This window comes from Amblyomma maculatum, unplaced genomic scaffold (assembly GCF_055883805.1).
Source record: "Amblyomma maculatum isolate TAMU_Amacu unplaced genomic scaffold, ASM5588380v1 scaffold_23, whole genome shotgun sequence".
NCBI classification, from domain to species: Eukaryota; Metazoa; Arthropoda; class Arachnida; order Ixodida; family Ixodidae; genus Amblyomma; species Amblyomma maculatum.
In genome coordinates, this window is record NW_028146748.1 from 1,231,011 (window position 1) to 1,257,329 (window position 26,319).

At 50.8% G+C, this 26,319-nt stretch overlaps 1 protein-coding gene across 1 annotated transcript; it reads right to left on the reverse strand.

The window, feature by feature from the left end:
- Positions 1-613: 613 nt before the first annotated feature.
- Positions 614-18,163, reverse strand: LOC146171064 (uncharacterized). The gene is made up of 3 exons (XM_084586533.1): positions 17,792-18,163; positions 4,206-4,649; positions 614-811 (listed from the first exon to the last, which is right to left on the reverse strand). Exons 1-3 carry the CDS (start codon positions 18,161-18,163, stop codon positions 614-616), a joined length of 1,014 nt encoding a protein of 337 aa, XP_084442659.1.
- Positions 18,164-26,319: the final 8,156 nt, after the last annotated feature.

Genomic DNA, 26,319 nt, shown 5'->3' on the forward strand with positions numbered 1-26,319 from the left:
TGTAAAAAACCACGAGTCACAATGTTCATTTTGTGGAGCATAAGATCACGTTACAGCAGACTGCGTGGCCTCCGTTTCACCAGACGTCAAGAGAGAATTAATGGCCAAAGAGAGACGGTGCTTCAAATGCACGAAAAAGAACCATCGTGCCGCCGAGTGCAGAACAGTCAAGTGGCTCAAGTGCGCGAAATGCTCCGCCCGGCACGCGACAGGCGTCTGCGAAGTTAGCTAGTCGACAGCATCCCTCAAAGGAAACGATTCTGCACCTCATGAGACTACCATGCATTCATCGTTGCAGGGTGCACAGACTGGCTGTACGCCTCGCGTGCTTTTACAGACAGCACAAGCCTGGGCAGAATCAAGAGAGAAGCGCGCCTTGGTGAGGATTCTACTCGACGGTGGCAGCCAGAGAACGTTCATAAAACAAGGTGTTTCTCAGCGTCTCAAGCTTCGAGTGGTTGCAGAAGAATGTCTCGCTATTCACACCTTCGGGACCACCAAGCCAAATGTAACAACATGCAACAGAGTCGAGGTGTGGCTACGGAGCCGGCATAACGACCATGTAATTCGAGTCGAGGCCCTCGAGGTTCCAGAAATTTCTGGGGACTTCCTACTACCCCCTGATGCTGTTGCTACTCGCCTGGTTGCAGACCCAGGGCTCCAACTCGCTGACCTGGTCCCGGACGACTTTCGACAGGACACCGGAGTCTGTCTCCTGATTGGCGCTGACCACTACTGGGACGTCACTACAGGAGATGTCAAGCGGGTCACTAGCAGGCTCGTCGCCGTGGAGACCATCTTTGGGTGGACACTGCAAGGCACATTGACCAAAAATGTAGCGACGACCTGTCTCACAACGACCGGAGTCATGCGCGTGTTGGTGACCGCCGAGCAAGATGATGATCTCTCCAGTCAGCTGAAATCATTTTGGGAACTGGAGCATGTCGGAATAGTGGAAACAGAAGTCACAGGAAAGGAAGACGCTGTTCTGCGAAACTTTCAAGAAAGCACTACTTATAAATACGGCCGTTAACAAGTCGCCCTGCCCTGGAAGGAGAATGCCTCAGATTTAGCAGACAACAAGGTCATCGCTACTCAGAGGCTTCGGTCATTAACAACAAAGCTGATGAAAAACAAAGACAACATGCAAGCTTACGATCAAGCGCTTAGAGAGTACCTGATTGCTGGGCATGCGGAGGAAGTCAACGAAAATGGTGAGTCCCTAAAGGGACCTATTTGTTACCTCCCGCATCGAGGCGTTGTCAGACCGACTAGCGAGACCACTAAGCTGAGGATTGTTTTCGATGCCTCTTCGAGCGCAAGAGGTGAGCTCTCGTTAAATCATGTGCGCTCTGCTGGACCAAATTTGAATCCAAGCCTCGCAGACATTCTAATCAGGTTCCGAACCCACAGCATCGCTATCATGTCCGATATCGAAAAGGCATTCCTCCAGGTGCAGCTCATGGAGAGCGACCGTGACGCTTTGCGCTTTCTTTGGTACGAGCGAGCCCCCAAACAGTCAGAAGCTCTGCCTCCTATTAAGGCGTGCCGAATGACTAAAGAGCCATTCGGGGCAACATCAAGCCCCTTTTTGCTGGCAGCAACTCTGAGGTACCATATAGGGTCAATGCAAGACCTTTATCCGAGCACAGCCAATATTCTCAAGAAGGACTTATATGTCGCCGATTTGGTAACAGGCGCCAACACCTTGGAGGAGGCGGCACGCATCTGCGAAGAATCGCAGCGCATTATGCACAAGGCTGGCATGCACTTACGCAAGTGGCGATCGAATTCGGCGCAACTTTCGACGATGTTCGAGAGTGAGAAAGCACGAGGCAAATTGCCGCAGCTCAGCATGACCAAAATTCTCAGTGTCGAATGGCGGCCTCACACAAAAGACTTCGTGTGTGAAATGAACGCCCTAATAGATTTTTTGAGTTCACGGCAAGACACGAAGAGATTTTTGCTGCAAGCATCAGCGCGTATTTTCGACCCCTTTGGGATCCTTGCACCAGTTTCCACCACAGCGAAGGTTTTGTTTCAAACCCTTTGGGAGCGAGGTACGCACTGGGATGAGAAACTGCCTTCAGACGTACTTGAGAAATGGGAAATTTGGTGCCAACAGCTTCCTGAGCTTCGCCACATCTTCGTACCTCGAAAACTAGCCGTGAAAGGAGAGCATGACAAGCCTGAGCTTCACATTTTCTGCGATGCCAGACCGAGAGCTTATGGTACCATCACTTACGTCCGGACAAAAAACGAAGATGGGAGCATCACTGTATCCCTTTTGATGGCGAAGTCAAGGGTGGCTCCGCTAAAGCGCCTGTCATTGCCGCTGTTGGAACTAATGGGGGCCCTGATAGGAGCTCGGTTGGCAAAAACGCTTCTTCCGCAGCTGAACGTGAGATTCATTAAAACAGATGCTTGGGCAAGTTGGTAACTCATTTTGACCGGAACAGCGCGCACTAAGACACAGACAAGAAGAGAGACACGACACACACGAGCGCTGACTTTCATCTGGTGTTTATTGTTTGGAACGAGGCATATATACAAGTTCCAACAACACAAGGAAAACAACCATCCTTCATAGATTCATAGTCAATTCATGCATGTCACACTGAACAAGGACGATAACAACATTATCATTTTCCCTTCACTAAAAATGCCAATTCTTTTGAACTGATCGATAAGGAGGGGCTACTGACGCATGCGACTTTAGACCAGGCGATGTGCGCTGCTTCGATTATTTCGCGTGTTAATTGGTCACTGTGTTTACTTAAAATTTGTGTGCTAGTGAAGTCAGGGTGGCAAGTTTTGTTTTCACAGTCTCTACAATGAATCCCGAGATGCCCTTTTACTGTGTTATGCACGTTATTATTGTGCTCCTTCAGGCGTTCATTGAGGCATCTCCCCGTCTGACCCACATACAGCTTGCCGCATGACAAGGAAATGGCATACACTACACCTTCTTCACATGACACGAATCGATTTTCATGCTTGATGTCGCAATCTCTGGGAACGAAATCAGTATTAACCATTTTGCACATCTTCCCAAGCTTATCTGGAGCCGAAAATATAACCTTAACTCGTGCTCTATTCGCTATCATTTTTAGTCTGTGGGAGAAGTGATGAATGTGAGGTACAACAGTAATTATTTCTTTTTCCTTCCGCGTCTCTGAATCTACCTGCTTCCCTTTTCCATTTTTGCTCAAGCTACTGAGAATAGATTCGGACACTGATACTAGTAGCTGCTTGGGATAACCAGCCTTAACGAGCCGATCGGTTTGGAGAAGGAAACTATCTTGCATGGAGTGCATGCAGGATTTGTTAAGCGCGTTGTGATAGCATGACTTCACCACGGCACGTTTCACCAGCTTAGAATGAGATGACGTAAAAGAGAGAAATGGCTTTCTGCTTCGTGGCTGGTAAGACCAACACATGTGATGGTGCATTAATCTGAGTTTGAGGTCTAAAAATTGGCAGACATTGTTATCTGGCACTTCAGTAGTTAGTATGAGGGGATGAAGGCACTCTACAAAGTTAGCTTTGATCTGCGTAAAGACTGCGTCAAATTCTTCCACATTAGAGTCCATAAGAACGAGAAAGTCATCTACATATCGAAAACATTGTACAACCTTTGACCCTTTCAATTTTTCTTGAAGCATTCTACCCTTTTGTGCTAACAACAAGTCACTAAGCACGGGAGCTATGCATGACCCGATGCAAACTCCTAGTTTTTGCAGGTAAAACTCACCATCCCAGGAAATGAAGGTAGAAGTTAAGTACACTTGAAGTAGTTCTAAAAAGCCTTCGGCGGATATGCCGTTCTTGTTTTGGAATTCAATTACTCCTTGCTGGTCAATACATCCTTCTAAGCACGCGAAGAGCTCGTCATGTGGTAGTGAATAATATAGGTCCTTGACGTCAAAGGAGCAGGCCATCAGTCCCTTGTTCTTGTTAGTTTCTAAAAACTGGATTAGATCCTGCGATTTTTTTACTTGGAAAGGATCGTCCAACGTGAGTGAATTTAAGATCTTCTTTAGAAAAACGGCTACATTTTTTTGCCATGTGCCTCTCTCAGATACGATCACACGAAACGGACACTCTGGTTTGTGGGTTTTTGCGCTAAAAAACACTTGTACACTAAGGCCTTCACTTTTATCGGCTTTTTTCGTTAACAGATCAAGGTTAAGTTTTTTGCACACTCTCTTGGCCTTAGCTTTAATTCTTTTCAGATTAAGGCTCTTGGCCACTGAAAACGAAGACTGAATAGCTTCCCTACCCTTCTTGACGTACAAATGGGAGGGTAGCACTAGGAATCCCCCTTCCTTGTCGGCTGGGAGCAAACGCAGCGAATTTCCCTTCAAATACGAGACAGTTCGCCGCACCGAGACGGTGTTCACTGGGGCCTTGCAATGCACAAGCGCATCAACTCCTTCAGACACGCACCTATCGGATTCTGCCACCGGTGCCAACCTGGACACCTGCCTCACCATGCTCAGAAGTTCTGCGGGCGACCTTTTGGGTTCCGTGGCGTACTTCAGCCCCTGGGAGAGAACACGACGCACTTCCGTAGGCAGCGACACGTTCCCTGCGGTGTGGATTACATTCTCTGTCGAGTGTTTCTTTCTGGCCGGTGATGCCCGGAGCTGGAAAAGGGTTTGGTGCCACAAGAAGTCAGCCGTTGTGTTCGCTAAATCAGAAAGCTCTTTCCATTTCTTCTTTCTATGTGGTGGGGCTTCGGTTCTTTGCAGCAGAAGAAAAAGACTGCGCCTGTAAAACCGAGCTTGTCTGTTCCATTCAGCCTTCAGGATGTGGAAAATTCTTGAGCAATGGTCCTGCGAAGGCTGGAATCCTCCAAACAGCTGCAGAACGTACTTTGGAACACTAGGAATCCCCCTTCCTTGTCGGCTGGGAGCAAACGCAGCGAATTTCCCTTCAAATACGAGACAAATACGTGTCGTGTCGCTCTTCTTGTCTGTGTCTTAGTGCGCGCTGTTCCGGTCAAAATGAGTTACCAACTTGCCCAAGCATCTGTTTTAATGAATTTCATTTCTAGTACATCGGGCCCTATTAATTGTCTGTCCGTCCATCCATGTATTCTCGTCACCTACATTGCTGTCGCCGTATGCAACGCTCGATCATTGGCTTTTCTCGTCAAGGAAAAACGTGTTCCAACGTACGTTCTGCAGCTGTTTAGAGGATTCCAGCCTTCGCAGGGCCATTGCTCAAGAATTTGCCACATCCTGAAGGCTGAATGGAACAGACAAGCTCGGTTTTACAGGCGCAGTCTTTTTCTTCTGCTGCAAAGAACCGAAGCCCCACCACATAGAAAGAAGAAATGGAAAGAGCTTTCTGGTTTAGCGAACACAACGGCTGACTTCTTGTGGCACCAAACCCTTTTCCAGCTCCGGGCATCACCGGCCAGAAAGAAACACTAGACAGAGAATGTAATCCACACCGCAGGGAACGTGTCGCTGCCTACGGAAGTGCGTCGTGTTCTCTCCCAGGGGCCGAAGTACGCCACGTAACCCAAAAGGTCGCCCGCAGAACTTCTGAGCATGGTGAGGCAGGTGTCCAGGTTGGCACCGGTGGCAGAATCCGATAGGTGCGTGTCTGAAGGAGTTGATGCGCTTCTGCGTTGCAAGGCCCCAGTGAACACCGTCTCGGTTCGGCGAACTGTCTCGTATTTGAAGGGAAATTCGCTGCGTTTGCTCCCAGCCGACAAGGAAGGGGGATTCCTAGTGCTACCCTCCCATTTGTACGTCAAGAAGGGTAGGGAAGCTATTCAGTCTTCGTTTTCTGTGGCCAAGAACCTTAATCTGAAAAGAATTAAAGCTAAGGCCAAGAGAGTGTGCAAAAAACTTAACCTTGATCTGTTAACGAAAAAAGCCGATAAAAGTGAAGGCCTTAGTTTACAAGTGTTTTTTAGCGCAAAAACCCACAAACCAGAGCATCCGTTTTGTGTGATCGTATCTGAGAGAGGCACATGGCAAAAAAATGTAGCCGTTTTTCTAAAGAAGATCTTAAATTCACTCACGTTGGACGAGCCTTTCCAAGTAAAAAAAATCGCAGGATGTAATCCAGTTTTTAGAAACTAACAAGAACAAGGGACTGATGGCCTGCTCCTTTGACGTCAAGGACCTATATTATTCACTACCACATGAGGAGCTCTTCGCGTGCTTAGAAGGATGTATTGACCAGCAAGGAGTAATTGAATTCCAAAACAAGAACGGCATATCCCCCGAAGGCTTTTTAGAACTACTTCAAGTGTATTTAACTTCTACCTTCATTTCCTGGGATGGTGAGTTTTACCTGCAAAAACTAGGAGTTTCCATCGGGTCATGCATAGCTCCCGTGCTTAGTGACTTGTTGTTAGCACAAAAGGGTAGAATGCTTCAAGAAAAATTGAAAGGGTCAAAGGTTGTACAATGTTTTCGATATGTAGATGACTTTCTCGTTCTTATAGACTCTAATGTGGAAGAATTTGACGCAGTTTTTACGCAGATCAAAGCTAACTTTGTAGAGTGCCTTCATCCCCTCATACTAACTACTGAAGTGCCAGATAACAATGTCTGCCAATTTTTAGACCTCAATGCACCATCACATGTGTTGGTCTTACCAGCCACGAAGCAGAAAGCCATTGCTCTCTTTTACGTCATCTCATTCTAAGCTGGTGAAACGTGCTGTGGTGAAGTCATGCTATCACAACGCGCTTAACAAATCCTGCATGCACTCCATGAAAGATAGTTTCCTTCTCCAAACCGATCGGCTCGTTAAGGCTGGTTATCCCAAGCAGCTACTAGTATCAGTGTCCGAATCTATTCTCAGTAGCTTGAGCAAAAATGGTAAATGGAAGCAGGTAGATTCAGAGACGCGGAAGGAAAAAGAAATAATTACTGTTGTACCTTACATTCATCATTTCTCCCAAAGAAATAATTACTGTTGTACCTTACATTCATCATTTCTCCCACAGACTAAAAATGATAGCGAATAGAGCACGAGTTAAGGTTATATTTTCGGCTCCAGATAAGCTTGGGAAGATGTGCAAAATGGTTAATACTGATTTCGTTCCCAGAGATTGCGACATCACGCATGAAAATCGATTCGTGTCATGTGAAGAAGGTGTAGTGTATGCCATTCCCTTGTCACGCGGCAAGCTGTATGTGGGTCAGACGGGGAGATGCCTCAATGAACGCCTGAAGGAGCACAATAATAACGTGCATAACACAGTAAAAGGGCATCTTGGGATTCATTGTAGAGACTGTGAAAACAAAACTTGCCACCCTGACTTCACTAGCACACAAATTTTAAGTAAACACAGTGACCAATTAACACGCGAAATAATCGAAGCAGCGCACATCGCCTGGTCTAAAGACGCATGCGTCAGTAGCCCCTCCTTATCGATCAGTTCAAAAGAATTGGCATTTTTAGTGAAGGGAAAATGATAATGTTGTTATCGTCCTTGTTCAGTGTGACATGCATGAATTGACTATGAATCTATGAAGGATGGTTGTTTTCCTTGTGTTGTTGGAACTTGTATATATGCCTCGTTCCAAACAATAAACACCAGTTGAAAGTCAGCGCTCGTGTGTGTCGTGTCTCTCTTCTTGTCTGCGTCTTAGTGCGCACTGTTCCGGTCAAAATGAACGTGAGAGCTATTTCGATTCACTGCTGGAGTGACTCAACCGTGGCCCTGAGCTGGATAAAAAGCAGTGCCTTAAGGTGGGAACCTTTCGTTGCCAACAGAGTACAAGAGATTCAGTCTCTGACTGATCCAGCGGTTTGGAGGCATTGCCCTGGAAAGACAAACCCCGCAGATCTATTAACAAGGGGCATAATGCCTTCCGCTTTGGTTGAAAGTGAAACATGGTGGAATGGGCCGGCATGGCTGAGGACGACCAACGAGCATCCCGCGTTTCTACCGAACACTGATTGCAGCTCTTGCGCAGAGGAAGAAAGCGTTGTTCAGGTGCTCAATGCAGTAACCTGCAGTGCACCGGAGCCACTGTTGGATATTGTGAATATCAGCTCCTTAACCAGAGTTATTCGGGTAACCGCATGGGTACAGCGCTTCCTAAATAACTCTCGAAACCCTTCTCAGAAACAAGGAGGAGAGTTAACTGCGACAGAGCTGGCACAGGCCGAGAAGTACTGGCTTCGAGTGTCACAAAGGACAAGCTTCTCTGAAAAAATAAGCGCCATTCAATCGTCAGCTACCCTGGACAAGAAATCACCCATTCTAGCTCTCAACCCTTTTCTCGACGCTGACGGCATACTTAGAGTTGGTGGCAGACTTCAACATAGCGCGGAAGAGGAGAGTACAAAACACTCCGCTATACTCTCCTCAGCACACCGGTTCACGCTGTTACTCATAACGCGAGAGCACAAACGGTTGCTTCATGCGGTAGTGCGAGACGTGCTATGCCACCTTCGCGAGTGCTACTGGGTACTTAGAGCGAGACAGACTGTAAAATCCATAATCCAGCGCTGCAGTGTCAGAAACAGCGCTGCAGACCTGCTGCAGAGCCTGTGGCCCCCCTTCCCTCAGACCGTGTCACAAGGGCTGACCCATTTCAGGTCACAGGTGTTGATTTTGCGGGCCCTTTATTTTTCAATGACAGAGGCACGACACGCAAAAGTTATGTGGCTCTCTTATGGGGGTTACATTCTCGTAATAAGAGAATGCGCCACGGGGGGGCTAGAGGCTACAGTCGCCTTCTAGCCCCGACGTGCCAGCCCTAGCAGACAGAGCTGTGACCCCCAACCCGCGGTGCGAGAAATCGCCACTGCGGCGGGTTCGGGCCAGAGGGGACAAACACGAGTTGCGTACTCGAACAGAGTTTATTGCACTGCTCGAGTACACGGCAAAGGAATAGCAATTAAGAACAACCGCCGTGTAGCGAGCGAAAGCCGCGTACGGGGGTGCAATAACAACCACCTAATGGGGAAGCGCGTCAAGTAGGTGAGAGGAAGAGTCTTCTCACCTGACACAGCTTCTCGCTCACATCCCGTTGCGGTGCCTACGGTCAGTGCGCGATTCTCGGTGACGGCGGTGGTCTCCTCGGCAGAAATCATGAACCGCGCGCGTGCGCGCTCATTCGCCGAAGACCCAGCGAGTTGCTACAGTCGCGCTCCTCGACACGGAACGGGAGAGGAGGTCTCCCGGTTACGCCGGCAGGAAAGAGGGAAGCCCGCGGCAGCGTCGCCGCAGTCCCGGGAGGCGGCGGGGGGTGGCCAGCGTGCCCTCTCCTCCGCCAACCTCTCTGCCAGCGCGCGTAATCACGCGTGTTAATTACGCGCGGGCGTTATAATGGAGGAAGGGGATTGTGAATCCCCACATCCCCCCCCCCCTTAAAACCGCCGTACGGCTAAAAGTAGTCACGTTCACCGAGGGATATATCGAGGGGGCCGGCTAAACGCCGTTTAACTTTTAAGCACAAAGAAAACCGTTTAAACCCAAAGAAAAGTGCCAATATACAAAAAGTTGCAGACAGCTCACAGCCACGGGTATCGGAGGGGGAGGCAAGGCCGACGACCACAGGAGACGACCTTGGAGCCGGGGGCACACGTGCGGCGGCCGCAGGTCCCGCTTCTTCACTGTCACTCGGCCAGGCTTGGAAGTGTCAATGGCTGCAGGCCTGCTACTGCATTCATCGTCGGTCAGCCAGGGCAGCCTGCCGGGGAACGGTTAGGAACTGCGTCTTCGCGTTGCGTAGCATGCTGCAGGCCCCCCTCAGCGGGTCGTCCGCTCGCTCCCGGTCGGCCTCTTTTCCCTCCGTCGTTGACGCCGCCGATGGCGAGGGCAGCGGGGCGCCAAGCTGCTCCCGCTGGTGAAGCCACGGCCGCGCGCACCGAACGGCGCCGAGGCGGGCTCTTTGCTGCAGCTTTCGTCGTGCTGGACGCAGGGGCCTGTTCCACGAACTCCGGCTGGCTCGCTCCGTAGCCGACCGGAAACCGTTTGTCTTGGCCCGGTTGACGGTGACAGCAGGCTCTGGCTGCGGGAACGCCACTCCTTGCACGGCCTGCTCCTCGATGCTGCAACGGCCATCGTGGCCTCCGCCGGCTCCCCTCCTTGCTGGCTGCAATGCTGTCTTTTCCCTAGTTACATTTTTTTTTCTTTTTCAAATCTACCCCCACTCGATCTTTTCCAAAAGAAAGCGCGTGCTTTCTCTGGAAGCAAAATGCGCTGAATATTAACAGAGCGTCCCATCCATATTCAGCACAAGAAATTACTCCCTGCGCATTGGTCAGAGTACGTCTGCCGTGGGCGCAAGTCGTAACGAGGCGCGATGCTCGAAATCCCAAGCATTGCCTCTCGCTGCAGCTGCCTACTGGTGGGGGAGTGCGTCCTCCTCGGGCCACGCAGCGGGGCTCGGATTGGGGTGCGCTTTGTGAAAGTCTAGCTCCGCCATCTTTGCTTGCAGCTCTGTCGCGCGTCGGCGTGTGCCCAACGCAGCAACCGTGGCGTTGTTGCGAACTTATAGAGGAAGTTCTACCCATTCGACAACGTCACCATGCACATCACTAGGCAGCGAAATGACACAACTTGAAGAAAAGTCTTAGGGCCGTTCGCATGCTCAGCGATGCACACATCGTGCGATATAGCTCGTATCAGCGTGGCGTGACCAACCTCGAAGGACTCATGTGTATCCTTCGCGTGGGGAAAGGATTGCGCAAGGTGCTATAGTACTGACGGCAGGGATCGAACGCGCTCACAGCAATACAAGCTGTGTAGCGCCCGCACAGGCAGCAATACCAGCGTGCCCTTATGTGCGCCGCGGCCGCGCCGCTCGGCTCCCAGAGCCCGTCGAACACTGGTCGACAAAATAAAAGAAAAAACAGGATCCTACCGCTTTCCTAAAGCTCCCTTAAGGCTGACTAGGCTCCCCACTGCACTGATGGAGTTAAAACGGTCACCACTCAGAGAAGCCGGGTAGGCCGCCCCTTCTCTGAGGCTGCGAGCTATCGCGACGAACTGGATAACAGGCGCGGCAGAAAGGATAGTAATAACACTTTTCATGCCATCAACGTGCGCGTGCAAAAGTACATACGCTACAACGCTGACCGTCCTCACGTAGAGCATGGTAAGTCAAAACACTACGAGAGAATGCCCATCACACCAGTATCCGCGCGTCACCCTGCTACAGAGCGGTGGAGTCGTGTGAGATCCTGCTCTCGCAGAAAATTACAAGATCACAGTGGCTAGCGTCAGCTCCTGATCTCTCGCAATAGTTGAGGTGGTTTTGCTTGCTTGCCGTTGTGCAATCACCACTGCAGTATTAGAAGAGACTGAAAGGATAGTCCTGCTCACTGCCATGGCTAGTCTATGTGTCGGCGTCGCACACACACAGACACTCGATTTGTCACACCTCTGGCCCCACGTTCGGGCGCCAAAATATGGGGGTGTTACTCCCGCAAGAATGCGCCACGAGGGGACTAGACGCTACAGTTGCCTTCTAGCCCCGACGTGCCAGCCCTAGGAGACAGAGCTGTGACCCCCAACCCGCGGTGCGAGAAATCGCCACTGCGGCGGGTTCGGGCCAGAGGGGACAAACACCGAGTTGCGTACTCGAACAACAGTTTATTGCACTGCTCGAGTACACGGCAAGAGAATAGCAATTAAGAACAACCGCCGTGTAGCGAGCGAAAGCCGCGTACGGGGGTGCAATAACAACCACCTAATGGGGAAGCGCGTCAAGTAGGTGAGAGGAAAAGTCTTCTCACCTGACACAGCTTCTCGCTCACATCCCGTTGCGGTGCCTACGGTCAGTGCGCGATTCTCGGTGACGGCGGTGGTCTCCTCGGCAGAAATCATGAACCGCGCGCGTGCGCGCTCATTCGCCGAAGACCCAGCGAGTTGCTACAGTCGCGCTCCTCGACACGGAACGGGAGAGGAGGTCTCCCGGTTACGCCGGCAGGAAAGAGGGAAGCCCGCGGCAGCGTCGCCGCAGTCCCGGGAGGCGGCGGGGGGTGGCCAGCGTGCCCTCTCCTCCGCCAACCTCTCTGCCAGCGCGCGTAATCACGCGTGTTAATTACGCGCGGGCGTTATAATGGAGGAAGGGGATTGTGAATCCCCACACTCTTTACGTGCGCAGTAACCAGAGCAAACCATCTCGAACTCGTCGGCGACCTCACTTCAAACTCATTTCTCATGGCATTCAAACGATTTGTCTCCCGCCGAGGAATGATCAAAGTCATGTATTCAGATAATGCTCTAACATTCAAGAGAGCATCAAAGGACCTCGAAAAGATGTTCCAAGCGGCGCGGGGAGCTGAAGTCCTCATCTACATCGGACAAAATGGAATATCATGGAAATCCATTGTAGAGAGAGCGGCATGGTTGGGCGGCTTTTGGGAAAGGATGGTGCGTACTGTGAAAGCCTGTCTTCTCAAAACCCTTTGAAGAAGCTGTCTCGATTTTGACGGCCTGCGCACAGTCCTAACAGAGGTCGAGGCGGTCGTAAATTCCCGTCCCCTAACGTACGTCCACTCGGATGCGGAGGAGCCAGCGCCCCTAACACCACCCCATTTCCTTGTCGGGCATCGGCTTACAGATTTGCCATCCACAGCTGCAGCCACTTCTGCGGAGTCAACGCATGAAATACTGCGAGGGAGATGGTAGTACCGCGTCACGCTCGTTGATTAATTCTGGAGACGATGGAGGCGCGAATACCTCCTAGAGCTGAGGTCTGCGCACTGGACCAAACCCACGCGGCAGCGAAGTGTTACGGAAGACGATATTGTGCTTTTAGGCGACGAACGGACGCCCCGCCAGATGTGGCCGATGGCTCGAGTCAAGGAGACCTTCCCAGGGAGGGACGGCAATGCACACGCCTGCACAATTGCGCTCCCAAACAAGAGGGAGCTTCGACGACCAGTGCAGGCCTTTTTTCCTCTCGAACTCCGAGGCGAGGATGGCACGCTCAGAACAGAAATGAGCTGAAGCTCATTTGGGGGGGAGGATGTAGAAAATGGAGGATACACGTGTCGAAAACGCTGCACATAGGCGGCACCCGAAGAGCGCAGGAAGAAGAAACGAGAACACAAACGGCTTCCAGGATGGAAAAATACAGCGCAGAGAAGGACGAGGAAAAAATGATGGTTGGTTGGTTTGTGGGGTTTAACGTCCCAAAGCGACTCAGGCTATGAGAGACGCCGTAGTGGAGGACTCCGGAAATTTCGACCACCTGGGGTTCTTTAACGTGCACTGACATCGTACAGCACACGGACGCCACACCGTTTCGCCTCCATCGAAACGCAGCCGCCGAGGCCGGGTTCGAACCCGGGTACTCCGGCACAGTAGTCGGGCGTCTTACCACTGCACCACCCCGGCGGGGCGAGGACAAAATGAAGACACATAGGACACACGAGAGCTGACTTGTGTTGCAAGTCAGCGCTCGTGTGTCTTATGTGTCTTCATTTTGTCCTCGTCCTTCTCTGTGCTGTATTTTTCCATCATGAATAACCAACACGCCCAGACTGCTACGGTATTGGGCTTCCAGGAATTGGTCCGCACTTCGAACGCGCAAGCGAAACCCGAGCCGAAGCTGCAGATGGCCCCCTCCTGCCCCGCGAAGACCAGCATGCCGAAGCCACAGCAGAAAGCTCTCTCCCTCTCCCCCTTTCCTCCTTTCATGTTTCTCTCTTCTCCAGTGCTGTCCGACTCTTGTAAAATAAAGCCAGTCTCTTAACCGTTACCGAACGTGTGTGTGTCGTTCTTTTGAGGCTCCTACGTGCGCGGCCCTGCCGTCCGAACGAGTAACGCGCAGTAAAGGAGAATCGTGGCGCGACCTTGCTAGCATCGATCCGTGGTGCTTGAAGTACAGTGAGACTAACCTAACAAAGAAAAACTAGGAACTCTACAACGTGTTCTATGATTTTGCAAGATACAGAAGTTAGAAATATTGGTCGATAGTTGTTAGCCCCATGCTTGTCGCCTGATTTATGGAGTGCAACTGCGCTGCCTATTTTCCAGTCGTCAGGCAAAATCCCATGTTGTAGTGAGTGTTCGAATATCTTAGACAATATAATCGCAGAATAAGTTTTAGTGTTTTTTAGTAGTTTGGTATTTATGTGATCGGGCCCACAAGAAGACGACAGTCTCAAACGCTCAAATATACTAAATAACCCATCATAGTCAAATCTAATGGGATCCATTGGAAATTCAGAAGAACTTTTGTATACAAGAGGGAAACTATGGTCGCGTGAAAATGCTTCAGCAAAGGTCTGATTCAGAACGTTAGCGCAGTTGCTCACAGGAATGGGGTTAGACTTAGAATCAACAAGCGATACTGCTGACTGGCCTGGCTCGTGTATAATGGTCCAAATTTTTTTCGGATTATTTAACAGAAGCGATGGCAGTGTAAAATTAAAAAAACAATTTGTTTCGCTTCTTTCAAGGCATTTTTAAAAGCTCTAACAGTTACTTTTAGTGTTGAGCACAGCTCATGTGTGTTTTTGAGTGTTTCATACTAGAAAATAGCCTTCTCTCTTTGTTGGCGAGGCGTTTTAGTGTCTGGTTGTACCACGGTGCGTGTCGGTTGGTCAAAATGGTTTTACGAGGAATGTACAAATCAATTAACTCATGAATTTTGCTTTTAAACAGCACCCAATTCTTATTTACCGATCACTCTTCAAATCTATGAATGAAGTGGTCCAGAAAAACTTCTAGAGCCTGATTGAACGCAGTGAAATTTGCCCTAGAGTAAATGTAGACAGTTTTAGTTTTGTTATGCGATGTAGGCACTGGTAAGTTCAATGTAATGTGCTACAGTAAATGGTCCCTTATTCTAGGCATATAAGTAACACCCGAAACAAAATCTGGTACGGTGGTTAATAACAAATCCAACAAGTTGGAAGTAGATGATGTAACTCTTGTTGGTTCAGTAATCACCTGAAATAATAAAAAATTAGCACAAAGCTCTGCAAAATTTTTGACTGATGTCTCGTTATTCGCAATACTAGTGCACGACTAGTTGATATCAGGAAAATTGAAATCACCAAATAAAAAAACTGGAATGTTGGGAAAACTAGCACGTATTACATTGAGGGCATCATGAAGATCACGACAGAATCCAATGGGTGGAGATGGTGCGCGATAGCAGGCGCGAAATAAGTTTTTGATGGTTATTTGTTACCTGCACGCAAATAAATTCTAATGAAGTGGCAAGTTTAACATGGTAGAATTCAATGCGTTCAGATACTGCTATTAAAACGCCGCCACCACGGCCGGAAGAGCGATCACATCGAAAAACACTGTAGATTTCTTGGGAGGAATAAAGTTCACTGTCGCATACAGAACTACGCAGCCAAGTTTCTCTTAACACAATTATGTCAGATGATGTAGTATCAGCTGCACAGGATAAGGAATCATTGTTAAGAATGGCACTGCGTATATCAGTAAATAAGACCGAGATACTTTGGGGCGTTTGCGTGTATCTACGCGGAAGGCCGGTTAGCTATGGAGAGGAACTTGAGGAACATGACTTTAATTCATTCGTAGCATTACGTGCACCTTCAATCTCCTGGAAATTATCAGTGTTTGGGCAGTACAAGAAACATTTATTTTTTAGAACCAGCTTATTATAGCGTAGACTAAACTTTTCATTGGGTGCTGTTTGCTTGGCGAAATCGATCAGCTTTTTTCGCGCATTCCTGGTAACTGGGCAGAAATCTTCAGGTACCGCGATTCCAGATCCCTTCAAGCTGGTTCTGGCACTGAATACTTTATCTTTCGCTTTATAACTGGCAAATTTGACTATTATAGGCCTCGGTTTTTCAGAAACTATTGCGCCAATCCTGTGCGCCCGAACAAAATCTCCGTCTTGTGAACTTATTGATATTTTATTTATTATTATATCTTTTACTTTCTCTTCTGATGCAGCCCGGGTCTCACTTGGTTCATCTGCAATATTGTAAAATACTAGATTATCCCTGCGGCATCTATCTTCGAGATCATTCAAACGTGCCCTGAGTGTCTCGTTCTCCTTGCTTTACTGAGGCTAAGTCATTCCGACAGTATTCTATTGTATCCAGCTTGCTTTCCCCAACATCTAGTCTGCTATGAATTCCTGTTATTTTATTTTTTAATTCATCCTGATTGTCTGTTAGCGTTCTAATTGAGTCGAGGATACGGGCTTGGCTTTCTTCAATATTAGACGTTTGTTCTTTGAGCTCACGAAGCAGTGAAAGAATGTCATTAATCTCAGACTCCGCCGGGGTGTCATTCTGCGTGTTAGCTCGGGTGTTTTTGCTATGATTAGGGCCCGGATTCAATTCTACACCTCCTGATAACAATAGCATTAGCACAGAAAAACACTCGTAAGCATAGTCAAAAAGCAGTTGTGGGCATGGGAGCACCATAAGGAAAACATCATGAAATAAAACAGCGCAAGCAACGGGACGAAACACGAAGGAAGGGAGACGAAGACACAGACGCTGACAGCGCCTGTGTCTTCGTCTCCCTTCCTTCGTGTTTCGTCCCGTTGCTTGCACTGTTTTATTTCATTATGCAGTACCAACTAGCCCGGCATCTTGCACTTCTGATGGAAAACATCGTTCGAACGTTTCGAAGACACATCACCAACCTGCAAAAAGTAGAGATGAAACGGGTTTGTAGTAACCATCGTGGCAGAGCTCCCATGCCCACTGAAGTCGTGAGGACGGTGGAAGGCATTTAAGTAGGGCTGTGACGCTGATGTCCGTGTTGATGAAGCGGACGATCCGTAGGGAGCCACAAGGACTTGCATCGGAACATCATCCAAAACGGTACTGGGGCAGATATCAGGTACGGTCTCTTGAAATACGGAGCACGTATCGTCGCTGAAGCACCGATAAGGCGTCGTAACAGCGCATGCGTTGAGTAGGGTTGATAGCTGCAAAAGGTAGAGATGAAACGGGTTTTTAGTAACCATCGTGGCAGAGCTCCCATGCCCACTGAATCAACAAGACCAACAGCGCCGACGACACAACTTACGACGACGCCAAGCAGAGTGCAACCCAGGAGACCAAGTGTGGGTTTGGACACCAAATCGCCGTCGCGGATTAAGTGCAAAGTTGTTGCGTCAATACTTTGGGCCGTACAAAATCATTCGCCGCGTCAGACCACTGGACTATGAAGTCATTCCTGACGGAACGTCAGCATCACAACGGCGACGCGTGCGTCCAGAAATTGTACATGTTGTACTACTGAAGCCATATTACGCGCGTTAAGGAATCTGCGGTTTTTAAACTTTCTAGTGTTTAAGTTGCTTTGTGTTGGAACATCGAGGTGATGTTTCTTTAATGGGGGAGTAATGCGCGAAACTTTCAGAACTGTATTTGTTTTTTTAACAGCTGCCGGCATACGGCCTTATCACTTTGATTCTGGATCGCGTATCAGTTCCGTATTCTTTGTTTGTTAATGCTCGATATCGCGAGTCGCACCTTTATCAATTTCATTGTAGCGCAAGATGCACCGGGATCTGTCCCGAATATTCCGACCACTAGTGTGTCTTTCTACAATGTTCCAGCTTGTGCTGGTAGCTGTTTGCGACGTTATCTAGATTGTTCTGAGCAGCCTTTAAATTGAGGACACGTTCTAGCGCATATGAACAAGGACGAGAGAGATGTAGACAACACGAGCGCTAACTCAGCTTTGGCTCGATGGCGAACTTAGGTACCAGGCTGAGAATGCTATCCATGTTCTCTGGTAGACGAGCTTGCCCTATGGTCTTTACTTCACACCTTGTGACAGGGGGCCTTTTGGGAAGGCCGGCACGAAGCTTCCTCAGCTGTTGCTGCCGCACACTTTCAGTGAAGCGGTCCACAATGGTGAAAAGGAGCGTAGCGATTGATTTCCACCGGATGGCTTTGTCGGATCCTGAAGGCGCGTGTAGAGAAGATCTCTGTAAAGGCGCGCTTGGCGTCGCCACTCTGATCTCAGTATCCTGCACACCCTTGCACCATGACCCACTGATGGCATAAAACCACCAAAGGCCATTTTGATGTCGTCCGGTAGAAGCTTGTTCCGGATCCAAAAGGACAAGGTACGGCCACGGCATTCCGCGTTCACAGTCAGAGAAGCAATGACGTAAGGTTGAAGATACGAACATGAAGAAAGAGGGCCCGATGTACTAGAAATGAAGCTCAAAAGCACAGATTGTTGGGCGAGTTGGTGCATTGCGGACACGTTCTAGCGCATATGAACAAGGACGAGAGAGATGTAGACAACACGAGCGCTAACTCAACTTTGGCTCGATGGAGAACTTGGGTCCCAGGCTGAGGACGCTATCCATGTTCTCTGGTAGACGAGCTTGTCATATGGTCTTTACTTCGCACGTTGTGACAGGGGGCCTTTTGGGATGGCCGGCACGAAGCTTCCTCAGCTGTTGCTGCCATCAGTGGGTCATGGTGCAAGAGTGTGCAGGATACTGAGATCAGAGTGGCGACGCCAAGCGCGCCTTTACAGAGATCTTCTCTACACGCGCCTTCAGGATCCGATAAAGCCATCAGGTGGAAATCAATCGCTATGCTCCTTCTTCACCATTGTGGACCGCTTCACGGAAAGTGTGTGGCAGCAACAGCTGAGGAAGCTTCGTGCCGGCCATCCCAAAAGGCCCCTGTCACAAGGTGCGAAGTAAAGACCATAGGACAAGCTCACCTACCAGAGAACATGGATAGCATCCTCAGCCTGGGACCCAAGTTCGCCATCGAGCCAAAGTTGAGTTAGCGCTCGTGTTGTCTACATCTCTCTCATCCTTGTTCATATGCGCTAGAACGTGTCTGCAATGCACCAACTCGCCCAACAATATGTGCTCATGAGCTTTAAATTGAGCGTTGACGAGTCCGATGGCCATTCTTTGTTCGACGAGCACGTTTGTTGCTATCGCCGCCGAGTTGCTTATTTCTTTTGCGGGCGGAAGTCTTCATTTGTGCCATCGACCCTGGTCACCACCACTTGCCAATATCTTTATTTTTATTTTTACCTACCCCCTCCTTTCTCCCTATAGCTCACCTCTTTGATTTGGTTTGTGGGGTTTAACGTCCCAAAGCAACTCAGGCTATGAGAGACGCCGTAGTAGAGGACTCCGGAAATTTCGACCACCTGGGGTTCTTTAACGTGCACTGACATCGCACAGCACACGGGCGCCTTGCTTTTCGCCTCCATCGAAAAGCGGCCGCCGAGGCCGGGATTCGATCCCGCGTCCTTGGGAACAGTAGTCGAGCGCCGTAACCACTGCGCCACCCCGGCGGGGCGCCCTCTTTGATTTCGTCTTCTGCTTCATCACTACCCCTTTATTTCTGCCGCCCCAGTTCAGGTGCTTCAGATATCAGACAGCAGATACCGGGGCTGGCAAACACCTTTTCCTTCCTTTTGAATATATTGTAACGGGTATTGAGCCAAACGTTCAGGCAGCGCCCTGAGCCTAGAAGACTGCCGTGCCAAAGTCCGAGAGCGGTCCGAGCAGCGGTCTGAGCGCGGTTCCAGGCAACCAACTTCGTCGTCTACGCCAACTAGCAACCACTTCATCGTCTACGTCAACTAGCCACTGATTGTCTCCGCTTCGTCGTCGACTATAGTTTTTATCACTGCCCCTCTCCTCTGTAGCCTCGACTCGATGCGACGAGGTGCTACTAGGAAGAAGTCAGCGAAAGGGTGCACTAAAGTGTCACAAGGACCCAGCGGCGTTCAGTCATGTACGATCATGATAGGGCTTCAGCCGAACCACGTGCACGACTTCAGGACGCTGTGGCCTTCGGGATGGAGCTGAAGCAACGGGAACAACGGCGTAGGTGACTTCACTGATACGGCGAACAATCTCGTAAGGGCCGAAGTATCGGCGCAGTAATTTTTCAGATAGGCCGCGATGACGAACAGGTGTCCAAACCTAGACGAGGTCGCCCGGTTCGTAAGTGACGATTCTTCGGCTGAGGTTATACCGAGCAACGTCATTCGCCTGTTGTCGGTGAATTCTGAGGCGTGCTAGTTGCCGCGCTTCCGCAGCACGCTGAACAAAGATGTCGGCGTCAAGTTCGGCGTCAGAGCCGCAAGAAGGACTAACTGGCATCATGGCATCCAACGGCGTGCTCACTTGGCGACCGAAGACAAGTTGGAACGGGGTCAGTCGCGTCGTCTCTTGAGTGGCGGTATTGTACGCGAAAGTTATATAGGGCAAAATCGCATCCCAGGTGCGATGTTTTGCATCCACATACATAGAAATCATATCGGTGAGGGTGCGATTGAGGCGCTCCACCAGCCCGTTGGTCTGAGGGTGATACGCCGTCACACGTCGATGGCTAGTGTGAGTCAGAGTCATGACCATCCGGATTAGGCGAGCCGTAAAAGCTGTTCCACGGTCAGTGATTACCACGGCGGGGGCGCCATGACGTAGGACAATGTTATGAACGAAAAATTGAGCAACTTCGGCTGCAGTACCTTTAACAAGGGACGCGGTCTCTGCGTACCGTGTTAGGTAGTCTGTCGCGACGACTACCCAACGGTTGCTAGATGAGGACTTCGGAAAAGGACCGAGAAGATCCATGCCCACTTGATGGAAAGGGGTCTTCGGCGGAGCAATAGGCTGAAGAATTCCAGCGGGTTTCAATGGCGGAGACTTGCGACGTTGGCAGTCACGACATGAGCGTACATAAGCCCGCAACGAAGGGAGTAACCTGGGCCAATAATACTTTGGACGAATTCGTGCAAGTGTACGGCTCACCCCCAGGTGGCCGGCGGTGGGTTCATCATGACAGGCACTCAATATATCTCGGCGCAACTCGGAGGGCACAACAAGGAGAAACGTCTCTTCACTGTTAGCAAAATTTCGCTTGTAGAGCACGTTACCACGCAGAGTGAACGTTTGAAGCCCACGATGAAAAACACGGGGAATACGGGCGTCGACGCCCTGCAGATAGCCGACGAGTGACGCTAACTCTGGGTCCATTCTCTGCAGCTGCGCCATTTGGGTTGTACTAATAGCCCCCAGAAAGGGAAAATCATCGGCCGTTTCTTCTGGGCATATGGCGATGGGCGAGCGCGACAGACAGTCAGCGTCCTGATGCTTCCGTCCTGATTTGTATACGACTGTTACGTCATACTCTTGTAATCTAAGGCTCCATCTAGCCAATCGTCCTGAGGGGTCTCTGAGGCTCGCGAGCAAGCATAATGAATGGTGGTCGCTTATAACGCGGAAAGGTCGGCCGTAGAGGTATGGTCGGAACTTGGTGAGGGCCCATATTACCGCCAGACATTCTCAGTTGTTGAATAGTTGGTTTCGGAGCGAGTAAATGTTCGGCTCGCGTAAGCGATGACCCGTTCTGCATCATCTTGCCACTGAATTAGTACTGCACCACCCCAACGTTGCTGGCATCAGTGTGAACGTTAGTTGCGGCGTTTTCGTCAAAATGGCCTAGTATCGGAGGATTCTGTAGGCGGCTGCGAAGCTCAAGGAAAGCGGCCGCTTGTTCACTTCCCCACAGGAACGGCGTGTCATCTCGAGTCAGTGTGGTTAGCGGTTCTGCGATGTGCGAAAAATCTTGTACAAAGCGTCTGTAATAGGAGCACGAACCTAAGAACCATCGAACCGCTTTCTTGTCAGTAGGGTGCGGAAAACCAGAAACGGCAGCTGTCTTTTCAGGGTACGGGCGAACACCTTTTGCGCTGACCACGTGACCAAGTAAGCGAAGTTCCTCAAAGCCGAAGTGACACTTCTCCGGTTTGATTGTCAGATTGGCGTCTCGGAGAGCTTTTAACACAAGGCGTAACCTTTCTAGGTGTTGGTCAAACGTGGTCGAAAATATGACGACATCGTCCAGGTGAACCAAACACCACTGCCACTTCAAACCGGACAGAACGGTGTCCATCATGCGTTGGAACGTGGCCGTGGCGAACATAGGCCAAACGGTAGCACCTTAAACTCATACAAGCCATCGGGTGTCACGAAAGCCGCCTTCTCCCGGTCACTCTCATCCACTTCTATTTGCCAGTACCCACTTTTTAGGTGTAGCGACGAGAACTATCGTGCATCTCGCAGTCGATCGAGTGCGTCGTCTATGCGGGGAAGTCCTTTTTAGTGACGAAATTAAGTTTTCTGTAATCGACACAGAACCGCAGAGTATTGTCCATCTTTCTGACGAGAACAACCGGCGAAGCCCACGGGCTTGTAGACGGCTGAATGACATCGTTGAAAAGCATTTCGGTGACCTGTCTCTGAATCGCTGCTCGTTCCGTTGGAGAAACGCGGTATGGGCGTTGGCATACGGGGCGCGTGGTCTCGTCTGTTATTATACGGTGCTTGGCGACCGGAGTTCGGCCCACTTTGGAAGACGTTGCGAAGCAGTCTGCAAAATCTGCCAAGACAGCCGAAAGCTGATCCTTCTGAGCCGGTGATAACTCGGTGTTTATTTTGATGGGTGGCAGAACATGGCGAGGTCCAGTGTCATATTGAAGGGCTTCTTCCACGGTGCACAAATGTGGACACTCCGCGACGTCTTCGAGAATGGAGATCACCGTGCCTTTGACAAGGTGCTGAAATTCGTTCGAAAAGTTGGTGAGCAGAACGGTAGGGCAGCCATCCCGTAGGTGAACGAGACCTCGGGCAACAATGAGACCCTTTTCCAGCAGCAGCGGAATATGACCCTCCGCCATGCCCTCAAAGTCATGAAATAGGTCATTCTGCACGCGCATTACGACACTGCACCGTGGTGGCACCGTGACATCATCCTCCACAATACGCAGAGCATGGCTACAGGGATCGCGGGTGTCGAGGCGTGCCACTGCCCGTTTAGTCGAGAATGTGACTCGTGCCTCGTCTAGGTCGATCACAGCACCGTTTGCCTGCAGAAAGTCGAGTCCCAGAATCAAATCTCTCGAACATTCGCGCAAGACAACGAATTCCCCGACGTAGACAAACCGCGGATGCCAATTCGGGCTCTGCACCTTCCGGCCGGGCTAATGAGGTGACCTCCGGGCGTGCGAATGCTGGGGCCCAACCATGGCGTCACAACTTTGCTCAATTCCTGGGCGAGGGCGTGGCTCATCACTGAACAGTCTGCACTGGTGTCAAGTAGAGCGATCGTGTCAGTTCCGTCAAGTGTCACGCACAAATCAGAAGTAGCGCGTCGGATGCTGTCGCTACCCTGCCCCTGTGAGAAGTCAGCGTGTCGGTGTATCGGCGGCGGAGGATCTTCAATGTTTCCGACAGCAGCGGCCCTGCCTCCGGAGACCGCTGGAATTAGTTTTCCCGGTGTGGACTTTGAGAACGCCGCTCAGTATTGCTGGCGTCTCTGTGAGGGCTGGGGGAACGGTACCGCAGCAAAGATGACGATCCTGAGTCATAGCGCCTGTATCTCCCAGGCCTCTGACTGGCCGACAGATGAGCTTCTATTTCGAGCGGAAGTTCGCCGTTCCGTGGACAGGGCGCATCGGGTGCGAAGCCGCGAAGTCCCACTCGGCGATACGGGCATGCACGGTAAAGGTGGCCGGGCTCCCCGCAGCGGTAGCAGATTGGCCTGCGGTCCCGCGTACGCCACACGTCCGACTTGCGAGGGCGTGTGACAGGCACCACAGCTTGAGCCGATGCGTCATACGGTCTGATGTGGCTAAGTACCGGTGTCGGGTCAATAGGCCCACAGGCAGCTGCTTCACGCGCAACGAACGCGTACGTTCGTTTGTCGTCGACCCGTGGAGGCATGGTAGCGACAGGATCGTAGGCAGCTGCCTGACGAACAACGGATGTGTGCGTGGGCATTTCATGAACGCGCTGCAGTACGTTGGTGACCGGGAATTCACGAGCAGCCTGGCGTACTTCATCTCTGACGACTTCGGTCAGTGATGTCACTGGCTGAGGCAGACGGAAAGGTTGGGGTTCCTCTCAAACAACCGACCGAATGAGGTCACGTAAGGCGTCCACACCTCCTCCATGGCACGACGAAAAAACATCTGGGGCCAGGCTGCTGACGTCTCGGTTGTACTGCCGGGCCCGTTGTTGGAGCGTCGTTTTCATGGTCGTTGCTTCTGCGAGGAATTCAGCAACGGTACGGGGTGGACTGCGAACGAGGCCCGCAAACAGCTCCTGCTTAACTCCACGCATGAGGTGGCGAAGCTTCGTCTCCTCTTTCATATTGGGGACTGCGTGCTGGAAAAGACGGGTCATGTCTTCACAGAACATGCGTACACTTTCATCTGGCGGCTGGTTTCTGGACTGAAGTGCAGCTTCAGCTTTCTCGCGGCGGTCGACGTTTGGGAAGGCGGTCAGAAGTTTACGGCAAAATGCTTGCCAGGTGGTAAGGGCGCCCTCATGGTTTTCGAACCACGTACGCGCAGACTCTTCTAGGGCGAAGTAAACATTATTCAGCTTTCGCTCGTCACTCCAGCCGTTGTACCGAGCCACTCGCTCGAAGGTCGCCAGCCAATCCTCAGCGTCTTCGAAGACGTCGCCGTGAAAAGATGGTGGTGTTCGCGGCGGGTGGCAAAGGATCGGATCTGAGAGCCTGGGATCAGTGGCCATGTCGAGGTGGCTCGAAAGTTGCTGCTGCGTGATCCTCGTAGAGGATCACGCTATGGGCTATGGAACGAAAAATGGTAGGGGTAACATTAAGAGATAGAAAGCGTGCAGAGTGGGTCAGAGAAATATCGCAAGTTAACGACATTCTAGTGGAAATTAAGAAGAAGAAATGGACCTGGGCAGGACATGTAGTGCGAAGAGAGGATAACCGATGGTCGCTGAGGGTAACAAACTGGATTCCAAGGGAAGGAAAGCGTAGCAGGGGGCGGCAGAAAGTTAGGTGGGCGGATGAGATTAAGAAGTTTGCAGGGGTCAAGTGGATGCAGCTAGCACAGAACCGGGTTAAGTGGAGAGATATGGGAGAGGCCTTCGCCCTGCAGTGGGTATAATCAGGCTGATGATGATGATGATCCTCGTAGGGGTGGAAAGGGGCCCAACCTCAGGCGACTGTCCGCGGAGGCGGCGACTGAGTCGCTGGTGGACCGGAGTCAGATCCGTCGTGAAGCGCGTAAATGTGGGAAAGCGTACCCAGCGCACTCCACCAGACTGTAACGGGTACTGAGCCAAACGTTCAGGCAGCGCCCTGAGCCTAGAAGACTGCCGTGCCAAAGTCCGAGAGCGGTCCGAGCAGCGGTCTGAGCGCGGTTCCAGGTAACCAACTTCGTCGTCGACGCCAACTAGCAACCACTTCATCGTCTACGTCAACTAGCCACTGATTGTCTCCGCTTCGTCGTCGACTATAGTTTGTATCAATATGATAAAATAAGTACATGCTGCTGCTACTGCACATCTGCTAGAAAATTGCTTTTCCAGCTATAATTGGTACCTCTGATAAACTTTGCATTGCATTCATTTTCATAGAAGATGCTGACTACTACTGTTCTCCCTAGAAGCGAATAGCATGTCTGTATACATGAGCAAGGCGCAAGCTTAGTAGATGGGCTTTCATTTTTCTTTCGATAGCGCTGCCCCTGTTTTCTCGTTGCGGCACTGCCATCATTTCCTAGCACGATCGAGCGCAGATCCCTTGATTTGTGTCAAATGCGCATAAGCACCGCATCGCGGTGCTGCAGCGTAGCAGCTTGCGAGATGCGAAATTGCGTGCAATTTGTGCAACGCGTACACTTCAAACCTGCGGCAACAGCTGCGTGAGCGAAGGCTCGGCTTACTTTCACTTCAACCGAGCTTTATTAAACTCTATATAAGAGATTTTGCGAGAAAACAAAGCTGTGAGCTGGGGCTTCGCTAGAGTCCCTAGAAGTATTTGCTAGTCTCACGTCTGAGTGGGGTTCCCTACGGAACCGGTTGGCCGCTTCCCGGATCAAAGCGCAGGGGGCGCTGCACGCATTCGGAGCGTGGTCGCGTTGTGTACGGGGTGCTGTGACGGTTGTGCCGTACTGCGAGTCTGCGCCGCGCTGATCCGTTGGTGCCGTGGCAAGGCTCGTGCACCACGTGCATTTCTTTTCGCTCGCGAGCCGGAATGCGCGCAAATTAGCTAGCATGTGTGCAAGTGTGCGTTTTTTATGGATATGTGATCGCATCATGTCCAGAAAACGGGGTAAGCGTGATTGCACGTGTTTCTTGCCCGGGTGCAAGAGCGGGTAGCGCTCGTGCAATGTGAAATGCTCTCTCTTCAGGACACCGAAAGACGCAGGGAAGAGGCAAGAGTGGGAGCGCAACATCAAGCGCGGCGGCAAAGGCAAAGGCATTTGGCAGCAGCAGCGGCGGATCGCGGACGCCTTCACAGTGTGCTCTTGGATTTTTGCAGTTGCGCAAACTGGACCCGGCGCCCTCCTGCTGCGCAAGATAACACCGGTTTTCATCGCTTCAG

Excerpts from the sequence above, each read along its gene's own strand:
- LOC146171064 (XM_084586533.1), bottom strand. The coding sequence starts at position 18,163 with ATGCACCAACTCGCCCAACAATCTGTGCTTTTGAGCTTCATTTCTAGT. Across the intron at positions 4,650-17,791 it reads TGTGGACCGCTTCACTGAAA|CTCCGGGCATCACCGGCCAG; the intron begins GTGTGCGGCAGC and ends ACCCTTTTCCAG. Across the intron at positions 812-4,205 it reads TTAAAGCTAAGGCCAAGAGA|TGTCCACCCAAAGATGGTCT; the intron begins GTGTGCAAAAAA and ends TGTGCCTTGCAG.